The sequence below is a fragment of the Coregonus clupeaformis genome, chromosome 13, assembly GCF_020615455.1.
Source record: "Coregonus clupeaformis isolate EN_2021a chromosome 13, ASM2061545v1, whole genome shotgun sequence".
Taxonomy (NCBI): domain Eukaryota; kingdom Metazoa; phylum Chordata; class Actinopteri; order Salmoniformes; family Salmonidae; genus Coregonus; species Coregonus clupeaformis.
In genome coordinates, this window is record NC_059204.1 from 27875026 (window position 1) to 27890415 (window position 15390).

Consider the following 15390-nt stretch of genomic DNA (forward strand, 5'->3'; position numbering starts at 1 on the left):
CTAAACTCTGCTGTTCCCAGAGCATCAGACCCTGGACCTAACCAGACATGCACTATAATCCTTCTGGTACTAAGAGATGTGTGAAGACAGGCTACACTGGGCTTTGACATTCAGACAGTGTATTTTAGAAAATCTTCATAACAGTTTTAATCTATAAGCCACCTCGCTCAATTGGCTGCTCTGTCTACAGTAAATGTCACCCTTATTCTTGAGAGCCAAATCTCCTTCTCAGCTAATCAAACTCTAACGGCTCTATTCAATCTGTAAAACTGAAGCGTTACAGATTCTGCGATAGAAATACAAAGGTCATTTCCGATAGAGCCGACATATGCAGCGTTTACAGGTCAGAGAAAACCCCTGGCTAATTTCTCATGTGACCAATATACAGTGCATTCGGAAAATATTCAGACCCCTTGACTTTTTCCACATTTTACAGCCTTATTCTAAAATGGATTAAATAAATACAAATCCTCATCAATCTACACACAATACCCCATAATGACAAAGTGAAAACAGGTTTTTATAAATGTTTGCAAATGTATATTAAAAATATAGAAATAGAACTACCTTATTTACATAAGTATTCAGACCCTTTGCTATGAGGCTCGAAATTGAGCTCAGGTGCATCATGTTTCCATTGATCATCCTTGAGATGTTTCTACAACTTGATTGGAGTCCACCTGTTGTAAATTCATTTCATTGTACATGATTTGGAAAGGCACACACCTGTCTATATAAGGTCCCACAGTTGACAGTGCATGTCAGAGCAAAAACCAAGCCATGAGGTCGAAGGAATTGTCCGTAGAGCTCCGAGACAGGATTGTGTCGAGGCACAGATCTGGGGAAGGGTACCAAAAAATGTCTGCAGCGTTGAAGGTCCACAAGAACACAGTGACCTATATCATTTTTAAATGGAAGAAGTTTGGAACCACCAAGACTCTTCTTAGAGCTGGCCGCCCAGCCAAACTGAGCAGTCGGGAGAGAAGGGAGGTGACCAAGAACCTGATGGTCACTCTGACAGAGCTCCAGAGTTCCTCTGTGGAGATGGGAGAACCTTCCAGAAGGACAACCATCTCTGCAGTACTCCACCAATTAGGCCTTTATGGTAGAGTGACCAGACGGAAGCCACCCCTCAGTAAAAGGCACATGACAGCCTGCTCGGAGTTTGCCAAAAGGCACCTAAAGGGCTATCAGACCATAAGAAACAAGATTCTCTGGTCTGATGAAACCAAGATTGAACTCTTTGACCTGAATGCCAAGCGTCACATCTGGAGGAAACCTGGCACCATCCCTACGGGGAAGCATGGTGGTGGCAGCATCATGCTGTGGGGATGTTTTTCAGCGGCAGGGACTGGGAGACTAGTCAGGATCGAGGGAAAGATGAACGGAGCAAAGTACAGAGAGATCCTTGATGAAAACCTGCTCCAGAGCGCTCAGGACCTCAGACTGGGGCGAAGGTTCACCTTCCAACAGGACAACAACCCTAAGCACACAGCCAAGACAAAGCAGGAGTGGCTTCGTGATAAGTCTCTGAATGTCCTTGAGTGGCCCAGCCAGAGCCCACATCTCTGGAGAGACCTGAAAATAGCTGTGCCGCGACGCTCCCCATCCAACCTGACAGAGCTTGAGAAGATCTGCAGAGGAGAATGGGAGAAACTCCCCAAACACAGGTGTGCCAAGCTTGTAGCGTCATATCCAAGAAGACTCTAGGCTGTAATCGCTGCCAAAGGTGTTTCAACAAAGTAGTGAGTAAAGGGTCTGAATACTTACAGTATGTAAATGTGATATTTCAGTGTTTTATTTCAAATAAATTTGCTAACATTTCTAAAAACCTGTCTTTGCTTTGTCATTATGGGGTATTGTGTGTAGATTGATGAGGGGGAAAAACCAATTGAATCCATTTTAGAATAAGGCTGTAACGTAACAAAATGTGGAAAAAGTCAAGGGGTCTGAATACTTTCCGAAGGCACTGTAAGGTTTTAGAATAATAATAGGTCTACCATCCCACATGTTTCACCCCTAGACCCTACACCCTAGACCCTATGCCCTAGACCCTATGCCCTAGATCCTATGCCCTTGTGGAGATCTGAAAGGATTTGACAGGTGCAACCAATCTGGTAATAGCTCCACCTTGCCCTCTGATAGGCTGGGTGGAAGTTTCACCATATTGCTTCTACCAACCAAATCCTCTCAGATCTCCACAAGGGCATAGGGTGTAGGGCAGGGTTCTTCAATTCCGGTCCTGGAGGGCCGAAACACTTCTGTTTTTTATTTCTACCTGGTAGTTAATTGCACTCACCTGGTGTCCCAGGTCTGAATTAGCCCCTTAATAGAAGGAGAGGATGAAAAACAGAGGTGTTTCGGCCCTCCAGGACCGGATTTGAAGAACCCTGGTCTAGGGTGTAGGGTCTAGGGTCTAGGGGTGAAACATGTGGGATGGTAGACCTATTATTGTTCTAAAACCTTACAGTGCCTTCGGAAAGTATTCAGACCCCTTGACTTTTTCCACATTTTGTTACGTTACAGCCTTATTCTAAAATGGATTAAAAGTTTTTTTCCCCCTCATCAATCTACACACAATTACCCCATAATGACAAAGCGAAGACAGGTTTTTAGAAATATTTTGGGATTGTGACACGGTTATTTAAGAGTCACAGTGGTCCGTACTCACCATTTTCAAAGGTGGTCCCTGCGATGAATGAGAGCTCAGAGTGGTGCTCGGCCTTGCAGGCGTAGAGGGCCCTAGCCTTCCTGCCTGGGACGCTACAGAGGGGGAGGGAAAATAACATGTCATAATCCAACTCACCAGGATATCACATTGAGCACTTTGAGTGTCCCACCACTCCTAACTGTCTCTTGGGAGCAACGACAGGTGAAGCTCCAACTGTCCCAGAGTACCTCATAACATCATCATTGCTCCCATATGGAAAGTCTCTGTGTGCCTATAATTCACTTTTCCCTTATAATCATCAGCTGTATAAATACATTTATATAGTTGGACAAGGAAATGTGTCGTTGTAAAGCAAAATGCAGCAACGAATATGTTATAAATCTGGCAGCAGGTGTTACAATCAGTACACTGATTTTCCGACATATTTATTATTATATATTATATTATATTATATTATATTTACACAGCTCCCCAAAAAAGGCCCATGGTTATTCTGAACCTGTCTAGACCTGACTCAAGGTATTTCTAATCTGGAGTTTATCTGAATTACCTGGCTACATGCATAACAATCTTTGGAAGTCTGATAGACTGGCTGTATCCTGAATCAACCAAAGATGAGCCTGTGATCCACCTTACTTATACCCTTTTCACACCACTGAGCTGAGCTGTACTGCGCTGGCCTGGTTACACATCTGCCGTAGTTGCTGGATTCTTGTTGGGAAGGAATACATGAATCTGAGCTAGCACAGTGCAATTCAAATTGGCACGATAGTGTGAACAGGTTAAGCCTCTCAGGGTGATCAGGAAGTGTCTGTCAGTAATCATGCATGGTGGTGGGGGAGGGGCAGAGGGGGTGCAGCAGTGAGGCGGCGCAAAGCTCCAGAATTGGCATTGTGAGTAGGTGGTGCAAGCGAAGCTGGCGTGTTGGGCGGCCGTGGTGACAGACCTGATGGGGGAGGAGTCACTGGAGGTGGAGGAGGCTGGCTGGGGGCTGGATGGTGCAGAGAACATCGGCCAGGAGGGGGAGCGCGGTGAGGTGGGGCTGGGTGAGGCTGGGCTGAGAGACACATACACAACATCCACGGTGACTAGACTGTCAGCGACTACATGGAGTGGCTATACTATATCCAGTATCTAGTGGACAGTGGCTCAGTGAGTGCAGGGACGTGAGGCAAACTGTACAGGCTGCATACAGGCATCAGCTGGAACTAAGCATCAGCTGGAACTAAGCTAAGCATCAGCTGGAACTTGGTTGTTCTTTGTTGTTTTTTGTTGGCTTTATACGCAAATAAACTATGGCAATTCCCATTAGACTAGAGTTGTCGTGGTTTGATGACATCTGCAATACAATATATCTGATTGTGAGCAAAGATCAGGGTGCATTTTATTTATACAGTGGGGGGAAAAAGTATTTAGTCAGCCACCAATTCTGCAAGTTCTCCCACTTAAGATGAGAGACGCCTGTAATTTTCATCATAGGTACACGTCAACTATGACAGACAAAATGAGGGAAAAAAATCCAGAAAATCACATTGTAGGATTTTTATTGAATTTATTTGCAAATTATGGTGGAAAATAAGTATTTGGTCAATAACAAAAGTTTCTCAATACTTTGTTATATACCCTTTGTTGGCAATGACACAGGTCAAACGTTTTCTGTAAGTCTTCACAAGGTTTTCACACACTGTTGCTGGTATTTTGGCCCATTCCTCAATGCAGATCTCCTCTAGAGCAGTGATGTTTTGGGGCTGTCGCTGGGCAACACGGACTTTCAACTCCCTCCAAAGATGTTCTATGGGGTTGAGATCTGGAGACTGGCTAGGCCACTCAAGGACCTTGAAATGCTTCTTCCGAAGCCACTCCTTCGTTGCCCGAGCGGTGTGTTTGGGATCATTGTCATGCTGAAAGACCCAGCCACGTTTCATCTTTAATGCCCTTGCTGATGGAAGGAGGTTTTCACTCAAAATCTCACGATACATGGCCCCATTCATTCTTTCCTTTACACGGATCAGTCGTCCTGGTCCCTTTGCAGAAAAACAGCCCAAAAGCATGATGTTTCCACCCCCATGCTTCACAGTAGGTATGGTGTTCTTTGGAGGCAACTCAGCATTCTTTGTCCTCCAAACACGACGAGTTGAGTTTTTACCAAAAAGTTCTATTTTGGTTTCATCTGACCATATGACATTCTCCCAATCCTCTTCTGGATCATCCAAATGCACTCTAGCAAACTTCAGACGGGCCTGGACATGTACTGGCTTAAGCAGGGGGACACGTCTGGCACTGCAGGATTTGAGTCCCTGGCGGCGTAGTGTGTTATTGATGGTAGGCTTTGTTACTTTGGTCACAGCTCTCTGCAGGTCATTCACTAGGTCCCCCCGTGTGGTTCTGGGATTTTTGCTCACCGTTCTTGTGATCATTTTGACCCCACGGGTGAGATCTTGCGTGGAGCCCCAGATCGAGGGAGATTATCAGTGGTCTTGTATGTCTTCCATTTCCTAATAATTGCTCCCACAGTTGATTTCTTCAAACCAAGCTGCTTACCTATTGCAGATTCAGTCTTCCCTGCCTGGTGCAGGTCTACAATTTTGTTTCTGGTGTCCTTTGACAGCTCTTTGGTCTTGGCCATAGTGGAGTTTGGAGTGTGACTGTTTGAGGTTGTGGACAGGTGTCTTTTATACTGATAACAAGTTCAAACAGGTGCCATTAATACAGGTAACGAGTGGAGGACAGAGGAGCCTCTTAAAGAAGTTACAGGTCTGTGAGAGCCAGAAATCTTGCTTGTTTGTAGGTGACCAAATACTTATTTTCCACCAAAATTTGCAAATAAATTCATAAAAAATCCTACAATGTGGTTTTCTGGAAAAAGATTTTTCTCATTTTGTCTGTCATAGTTGACGTGTACCTATGATGAAAATTACAGGCCCCTCTCATCTTTTTAAGTGGCTAAATACTTTTTTCCCCCCACTGTAGCTCAGTATGTATTGGGGGAGTTGGAACTGGTAAGAACTTGCAATACTGATGCTAGGTGATTTGTTATTGTAACGGCACAGACACATCATGACTGAATTATCTTGTAATTTGTGATAGATTTGTGTCATTGGTTAGTGACGAAAGGGTGTGAAGAACACATCCATACCTCGTTGGGATACTGGTGCGGCTCTTTGGGTTCAGCCTGGAATCACAATGGAGGAGACTGAGTTAGTCATGCTGCTTCACATTACAGTGGAGAAAATTGTTATTATTAATGGCATACTGATACCTATATTTAATCATGTATGTAGTCACTGTGCCTCTGTGTGCTGTTACTTTTAGAAACGGCCATCAGTAAAAACAGTGCACGCCATGAATAATACTTTCCACATAGCTAGCTCTGCCTGGTGTAACATAACAACCTCCCACAAACTCACTGACCCAATCTGCCACACGTGAAACACCCCAAGGTGTTGAGATAAATGTTTAGTCATTTCTTTATAATCTACATCAGATACACTTCCACCATTTGTTTGTCTACTATTTTTAATTCAAAGCGAATGCATCTTAGTTTTTCAACGCCACGGTATACATCTCTGCCATTCCTCTGCCGAGCAGCTAATCTCTGCTCCTCCTCCCAGAGCGGCACGCTTCGCCTGAGCTGGCTTTAATGAAACTGATCCCACGTTTTTTTCTTCACATCGTCCATCAATCTCGACAACATCATTCAATTACAGTATGCCAGGCCCAGAGATCTTTATGAGATGGGGGTATCAACACTGCCAGACTAAATAAAGATGACCGTATTACACCTAGTCCGCTACCCCCCTAGGTTACTAAACTGCCTCTAGGCCAAATGTAACGCAGGATATTACTGGTCAGGGCAGGGGGCCTTGTTGCATTAATGGAGAGAACACAGGCAGGGCATGCGAAATGTCAACACTGATACTGTAATATTATTGGTTTGTATCTACAGATGTAGGATCTTAATTTGAGCCAGTTTGCTACAGAAGGAAAATAATCCTGCAGCAACAGGAAATGTGAATTATTATGTGGATGATAATTAATGGCTATTTTTGTAGGGTTTAATAAATTTTTCTAAATTTCAAAGTGGAAATTACAAAACTTCAGAAGCCTTTTTAAACCTCAAATAGAATACAAGTTTTACATGTCCTGTGTTGCAGGAAAGTTCTCCTGCAACAGGGTAATCAAATTAAGATCCTACATCTGTAGTGCTTTCCACTACGTCTCCAAGAACTCCACATTGTAAGAAGGAAAGTCACCTAAAAAAAAAAATGTATGTATGCACTCACTCTGGATAAGAGCATCTGCTAAATGACTAAAATGTAAAATGTAAATGTAAGCAGTAGAATTATGAGTAAAACATTTTTGTACTCACAAAGCCTGTAATAACTGTGATGTGATGTCTGAATGGCTCTTAGCATATTGTTGGTGCTTTTCTCAACCTTTGGAAATACTTAATGTGCCTGATAATTCTAACTCCATCTGGTTTGTGTTCATGTCTGCAAAGGGTCAGCTGAGTTTAGTACCTCTCTTATTAGAACAATACGCTACAGATCCGTCACTAATCCATAACTATCATATTGCCGTCAGTGCTATGTTTTTGTGACCTGCCCCTTTCGCTAACCAAGGTTCTAGAATCCTGACCTGAAACCCTTAATTCTACAGTTCTGCCAGTACCCAGAAGTGGATTAACCAGTCCAAGGCTGCTTTCTGCTATTTACAATTCTTGAGAGACACAGCTCTACTGAGAGAGAGAGAGACAGAGCGAGAGAGAGGGATGTAGTGAGATGGAGAGAATGTTAGCTTCTCGAGAGACTGTAGTCGTGGCAGAACTCGCTTCGACTGGCCCTGTTGAGTGATAGCTCTTTGTACAACTGGCTGACTAGGAGAAAAGGAAATATTTCAATGATGTGTTTCACCCTGATCTGTTTCACCTGTCTTGTGCTTGTCTCCACCCCCCACCAAGTGTCTCCCATTTTTCCCCATTATCCCCTGTGTATTTATACCTGCGTTTTCTGTTTGTCTGTTGCCAGTTCGTCTTGTCTCGTCAAGTCATCCCAGCGTGTTTTCCGTGTGTTACCTTCTCTCTAGTTTGGTTTTCTAGTCTTCCCGGTTCCAACCTTTCTGCCTGCCCGCCATTCTGTTCCTTGTTGACTCTGCCTTGGATTGCGAACCTCTGCTTGCAGTGTGGCAGACTACGTGGTAGACTTTCGTATGCTGGCCGCCGAGAGTGCCTGGAACCCGGAGTCCCTGTTCGACACCTTCCTTCATGGATTATTGGAGGAAATCAAAGACCAACTCACAGCCCGGGAGTTACCCAGGGACCTCGACTGCCTCATAGCCTTGACTATAAGGATCGATGGGCGCCTACAGGAACGCAGGAGGGAGAGGTCTGTTCTCAGTCACACACTCTCGTCCACGGTTTCTCCCTCGCCTCCGAAGAACCCTGGAAGTCCTCGATGCCTGCATTCCTGAGAGAATCCGAAATCACCCGAGCCCCCTCAGGGATCACTGGGGACTGGCGACTCATCTCCTCCTGAGCCAATGCAACTGGGCACGGCTAGATTGTCTCCTAGTGAACGTTTACGCAGGCTGAGCTCCAACAGTTGCCTGTATTGTGGGACTTCAGGACATTACATATCCACCTGTCCAGCAAAAGACCAGACTCATCGGTAGGTAAGGGTACGCTGATGGGCCATACAGGGAGTCTCCAAACTCCCATTACTCACACTCCTCTCCACGCTATCCTGCTGTGGTGTGACCGGTCAAACTCTCTCCGGGTGCTCATTGACTCTTGGGCTGACGAGAGCTTCATGGACGCTACCCTGGTATCTGAGCTGGGTATCTCTACTCAACTCCTCTCCATTCCCATGGACACCAGAGCTTTGGACGGACACTCCATTGGGAGGGTCACTCACAGTACGGTTCCCATGAACCTGCGAGTGTTGGGCAATCACCTGTGGTTTTGGGATTTTCATGGCTTCAGAGGCACAACCCCCTGATCGACTGGGATACTGGTTCCATCCTGGGTTGGAGCCCGTTCTGCCACGCACATTGCCTTAAGGCGGCGCAGCCTGCCCTGGGACGTCCTTCTGCGGGCCGGCTAACCGGATGTTCGTACCAGATTCGGCCCGGTACCCAGTCCTGGAATGGGCCTATTCCTCTAAACTCACCTGTCATCCCGGCTCCCGTCGGACCCTGGCTTTCATCAGCCAACGTTTTTGGTGGCCCACCATGGTTCTGGACGTCTCAGCATTTGTCGCCGCCTGCACTGTGTGCGCACAGAACAAAACTCCATGGCAAGCTCCAGCTGGCTAAATCCTTCAACCACTCCCTGTTCCTCATCTCCCCTGGTCCCATATCTCCCTGGACTTTGTCACTGGTCTCCCTCCGTCAGATGGCAACACCACTATCCTTACAGGCGGATCGCAACCGGACCCCGGCTCCCCGTTATCGGCACCAGGCAGAGGGTATGGCTGTCCACCCGTGATCTGCCCCTCTGGGTTGAGTCTTGAAAACATTCCCCCCGTTTTATTGGTCCATCTCTAAAGTCCTGAGCCCCTCTGCAGTTTGTCTTCTGTTGCCCCGTACCCTCCGTATACATCCCACTTTCCATGTGTCTAGGATTAAACCTTTGTCTCACAGCCCTTTGTCTCCTGTTTCCAGGCCCACCCCTCCCTCCCATCTCATCGACGGCCATCTGGCGAACACGGGGAGGCGCCTCCTGAACGTTCGACCTCGGGGCAGGGCATTCCAGTACCTGGTTGACTGGGAGGGTTATGGCCCGGAGGAGAGGTGCTGGGTCCCCGCTAGTTCTGCTGCCGACACCCCGGTCAACCAGGTATGTGCCCGTGTAGGATGCCAGGTGGCGCCCCTAGAGGGAGGGGTGGGGGGTACTGTAACACCCTGATCTGTTTCACCTGTCTCCCATTTTTCCCCATTATCCCCTGTGTATTTATACCTGCGTTTTCTGTTTGTCTGTTGCCAGTTCGTCTTGTCTCGTCAAGTCGTCCCAGGGTGTTTTCCATGTGTTACCTTCTCTCTAGTTTTGTTTTCTAGTCTTCACGGTTCCGACCTTTCTGCCTGCCCCTGAGCCCGCCTACAATTCTGTTCCTTGTTGACTCTGCCTTGGATTACGAACCTCTGCTTGCCCTCAACCTGCCCTTTTGCCTGACCCTTTGTGATAATAAATATTCTGAGAACCGAACCATCCACCTCTTGTGTCTGCATCTGGGTCATATCCTGAGTCGTGATAGATTACACGTTTTCAAGAATTTCTTGAGATCTGATTCACCAGGGATTCTTCCTTGTTTGTTTTTCACAGTTGTAATTCAGCCCTGTGCTACAGCTCTCCTTCTAATAAAACAGAATAGGAAGAAACAATAACAGCTGAGATCCCCAGAGGAAAAGACGGACCCTGCCATGGTGTCATCACTGAGGCCAACCAAAGGACCTGTAAGGTGACTTAACCAAAACAAACAGATAGAACTTTGAAAGGTTCTCTGAGGTTTGCGTTAAATCATAATTTCACCATCTGATAAAACTACAAAGAAAGAGAAGACCGAAACGAAACTCAAGGTGCATTAGTAAAATTGTATTACTTTCAGAGGCGGTTTTGGATGGCCTGAACTTTTGACCCCTGAGTACAGTATGCCTCTTTACTGATGTTTCCACTGAGGTCAGGGGTCAAGGTCTTCCTAGAACTTGTAAGTGGTACCAGGGTTACTATTATGAGCTGTGATACTGTTAAACCGCTTATCAGACATACACTGATTATAAAAAACATTAAGAACACCTTCCTAATATTGAGTTGCATCCCGCCCCTTTTGATCTCAGAACAGACTCAATTAGTCAGGGCATGGACTCTACAAGGTGTCGAAAGCGTTCCACACAGATGCTGGCCCATGTTGACTCCAAGTTATGTCAAGTTGGCTGGATGTCCTTTGGGTGGTGGACCATTCTTGATACACACAGGAAATTGTGAAAAACCCAGCAGCGTTGCAGTTATTGACACAAACAGCTGCACCTGGCACCTACTATCATACCCTGTTCAAAGGCAATTAAATATTTTGTCTTGCCCATTCACCCTCGGAATGGCACACATACACAATCAATGTCTCAATTGTATCAAGGCTTCAAAATCCTTCTTTGACCTGTCCTCCCCTTCATCTACACTGATTTAAGTGGATTTATTAACAAATGACATCAAGAAGTGATCATAGCTTTCACCTGGTCAGTCTATGTCATGGAAAGAGCAGGTGTTCCTAATGTTTTGTACACACTCTGTCTCCATTCAGAAAATACAAAATCTTAACTTTTATCTATGTGTTTAAGTCAAACAAGTGCTGTGTTAAAATAACTTGTATGGCTGTTCGTGGAGCCAACTGTTCACTTTCTAACATCCTGGGTATTCTGAGGCAGTCTTTGGAGGGTAGTGGTGGCTATGATTGGCTAATGGCTAGGTTGTACCAGACAGGACCACTGTCACTAGACACGTCTGAATGAGGGCCTCTGCCAGCCACCGTGCACAAGCCAGCTATTAACAACCAGAATGTTCTACAAACTGAAACCAAGTCACTATAGGCTAGCATTGAATGAAACCAAGTCACTATAGGCTAGCCTAGAATGAAACCAAGTCACTAAACAGGCTAGCATTGAATGAAACCAAGTCACTAAACAGGCTAGCATTGAATGAAACCAAGTCACCATACAGGCTAGCATTGAATGAAACCAAGTCACTAAACAGGCTAGCATTGAATGAAACCAAGTCACTAAACAGGCTAGCATTGAATGAAACCAAGTCACTAAACAGGCTAGCATTGAATGAAACCAAGTCACTAAACAGGCTAGCATTGAATGAAACCAAGTCACTAAACAGGCTAGCATTGAATGAAACCAAGTCACTAAACAGGCTAGCATTGAATGAAACCAAGTCACTAAACAGGCTAGCATTGAATGAAACCAAGTCACTATAGGCTAGCATTGAACCAGTTGAACAAGGTTCCAGTTATGTGAGAGCGAGAAGGTCTCCCCTGCTTCCCCCTGAGAGTTCTCCTCTCTTTCCTCCAACCTCTTGTCTGCTCTCCCTTGCTCCCCTACACATCACCTTTCAGATCATCAGCACGGGGAGTTAAATAAACACTTGTAATACGAGTCAGTTTTCTGCTGTAAAAAAGCTGCAACACTGTTAAAAACGAATAAAACATAGTTGCTCCAAAAAAAGCCCATTGACGTCTTAATCAGCTGTTTTATGGTCTTTCACTGCATGTCAGTACTGAATGGATAAACTCTTGGCTTACCAAACCACTGTATTTGCTTTCTGAGAGGAAATCTTGCTTTTAACCAATTTTTTTAAAGCTAAAAATACCTGGTTGTTGTCAAACCATCAAATTGCTTGTGAAGGTTTAATTAAAAGAAAATTCATAAAAGGGTCGTTCTTGAATTGCGGTGGCATTTGGGCATGGCATTTTTGAAAAAAATTACTTCTTTTTCTAGACTTGTATTTATTTAAATTTATTTGGGTACATCTTCCCATTCTAAATCAACTAATATGCCATTTTGATAACATTATGCCACCTGTTGGAGTAGTAACACCAATAAGACATTGTTGGTTATTTAGGATTTTCTTAATCGAGGCAACAGATGCTAAAAAATAATTTACTAAAGTGATATGATTACTTATTTTGCTCACAATGTAATTGCCCTTAATTTAAATTGACTAAACACCAAGTGACACTTTGGATTTAGACACAGCAAATTATCAATGGAATCCTCAAATAAACCATTTTGTGAATGCGCCCAGAGATACTACTGAGGAGATGGGGAACTCCATTGGAATTGTATTAATGCCCATTGTGTAGAGTGCATTCGGAAAGTATTCAGACCCTTCCCTTTTTCCACATTTTGTTACGTTACAGCCTTATTCTAAAATGGATTAAGTAAAAAAAAATCCTCATCAATCTACACACAATACCCCATAATGACAAAGTGAAAACATGTTTTTAGAAATGTTTGCTAATTTAAAAAAATTTTAAAAACAGAAATACCTTATTCACATAAGTATTCAGACCTTTTGCTATGAGAATCGAAATTGAGCTCAGGTGTATCCCGTTTCAATTGATCATCCTTGAGATGTTTCTACAACTTGATTGGAGTCCACCTGTGGTAAATTCAATTGCTTGGACACGACTTGGAAAGGCACACACCTGTCTTAATAAGGTCCCACAGTTGACAGTGCATGTCAGACCAAAAACCAAGCCATGAGGTCGTCCATAGACCTCAGAGACAGGATTGTATCGAGGCACAGATCTGGGGAAGGGTACCAAAACATTTATGCAGCATTGAAGGTCCCCAGTGGCCTCCATCATTCTTAAATGGAAGAAGTTTTGAACCACCAAGACTCATCCTAGAGCTGGCCGCCCGGCCAAACTGAGCAATCGGGGGAGAAGGGCCTTGGTCAGGGAAGTGACCAAGAACCCAATGGTCACTCTGACAGAGCTCTAGAGTTCCTCTGTGGAGATGGGAGAACCTTCCAGAAGAACAACCACCTCTGCAGCACCACCAATCAGGCCTTTTATGGTAGAGTGGCCAGACGGAAGCCACTCTTTAGTAAAAGGCACATGACAGCCCGCTTGGAGTTTTTACAAAAGGCACCTAAAGGACTCTCAGACCATGAGAAACAAGATCTTCTGGTCTGATGAAACCAAGATTGAACTCTTTGACCTGAATGCCAAGCGTCACGTCTGGAGGAAACCTGGCACCATCCCTACGGTGAAGCATGGTGGTGGCAGCATCATGCTGTGGGGATGTTTTTCAGCGGTAGGGACTGGGAGACTAGTCAGGATCGAGGGAAAGATGAACGGAGCAAAGTACAGAAAGATCCTTGATGAAAACCTGCTCCAGAGCACTCAGGACCTCAGAACAGGGTGAAGGTTGACCTTCCAACTGGACAACGACCCTAAGCACACAGCCAAGACAACGCAGGAGTGGCTTCGGGACAAGTCTCTGAATGTCCTTGAGTGGCCCAGCCAGAGCCCGGACTTGAACCCGATCAAACATCTCTGGAGAGACCTGAAAATAGCTGTGCAGAGACGCTCCCCATCCAACCTAACAGAGCTTGAGAAGATCTGCAGAGAAGAATGGGAGAAACTCCCCAAATACAGGTGTGCCTAGCTTGTAGCGTCATACCCAAGAAGACTTGAGGCTGTAATTGCTGCCAAAGGTCCTTCAACAAAGAACTGAGTAATGGGTCTGAATACTTATGTAAATGTCATATTTCATTTTAGGTTTCTAAAAACCTGTTTTTGCTTTGTCATTATGGGGTACTGTGTGTAGATTGATAAGGGGGGGAAAAAACTATTTCATCAATTTTAGAATAAGGCTGTAACATAACAAAATGTGGAAAAAGTCAAGGGGTCTGAATACGAATTTTACATTTACATCATTTAGCAGACGCTCTTATCCAGAGCGACTTACAAATTGGTGCATTCAAGTTATGATAGCCAGTGGGACAACCACCTTTTTATTTTAATTTTTTTATGGGGGGTGGGGGAAGAAGGATTACTTTATACTATTCCAGGTATTCCTTAAAGAGGTAGGGTTTCAAGTGTCTCCGGAAGGTGGTCAGTGACTCCGCTGTCCTGGCGGCGTCGTGGGGGAGCTTGTTCCACCATAGAGTGACCAATGCGTCGTCAATGGGCCGTGTGGTGCATTCTGGGCGATTCTGGGACAAGGAAAGCTCTCCTTCAAGGAGTGAATGGGAGTCAATTGTGCACAAGCTCAAAAACCCAACATTAGCATGAATTTCGTGAAAAAGGAGTACAACATTACAAATATTTTCTGAGATGTGAGATTATTAACTTGTTCTCTGTAATATCGTATACAGTCGTGGTCAAAAGTTTTGAGAATGACACAAATATTAATTTTCACAAAGTCTGCTGCCTCAGTTTTTATGATGACAATTTGCATATACTCCAGAATGTTATGAAGAGTGATCAGATTAATTGCAATTAATTGCAAAGTCCCTCTTTGCCATGAAAATGAACTTAATCCCCAAAAAACATTTCCACTGCATTTCAGCCCTGCCACAAAAGGACCAGCTGACATCATGTCAGTAATTCTCTTTAACAAAGGTGAGAGTGTTGACGAGGACAAGGCTGGAGATCACTCTGACAGGCTGATTGAGTTAGAATAACAGACTGGAAGCTTTAAAATAAGGGTGGTGCTTGAAATCATTGTTCTTCCTCTGTTAACCATGGTTACCTGCAAGGAAACACGTGCCGTCATCATTGCTTTGCACAAAAAGTGCTTCACAGGCAAGGATATTGCTGCTAGTAAGATTGCACCTAAATCAACCATTTATCGGATCATCAAGAACTTCAAGGAGAGAGGTTCAATTGTTGTGAAGAATGCTTCAGGGCGCCCAAGAAAGTCCAGCAAGTGCCAGGATCGTCTCCTAAAGTTGATTCAGCTGCGGGATCGGGGCACCACCAGTGCAGAGCTTGCTTGGAGGATGGCCTGGTGTCAAGAAGGGCAGCGAGGAAGCCACTTCTCTCCAGGAAAAACATCAGGGACAGACTGATATTCTGCAAAAGGTACAGGGATTGGACTGCTGAGGACTGGGGTAAAGTCATTTTGTCTGATGAATCCCCTTTCCGATTGTTTGGGGCATCCGGAAAAAAGCTTGTCCGGAGAAGACAAGGTGAGCGCTACCATCAGTCCTGTGT

General features: G+C 44.8%; 1 protein-coding gene across 3 annotated transcripts in view; it reads right to left on the reverse strand.

Moving 5' to 3' along the window:
* The window catches only part of LOC121579199 (rho GTPase-activating protein 26), a 121188-nt gene that overhangs the window by 1817 nt on the left and 103981 nt on the right, over window positions 1-15390 (reverse strand). The window contains exons 21-23 of one of the 3 annotated variants that reach the window (XM_041893578.2): window positions 5808-5843; window positions 3618-3728; window positions 2672-2763 (exon numbers count right to left, since the gene is read on the reverse strand). In XM_041893578.2, coding sequence (XP_041749512.1) covers window positions 2672-2763; window positions 3618-3728; window positions 5808-5843 — 239 coding nt within the window. The remainder of the gene's footprint in view (window positions 1-2671; window positions 2764-3617; window positions 3729-5807; window positions 5844-15390) is intronic. The other 2 variants (XM_041893579.2, XM_041893580.2) reach the window with 2 other exon arrangements.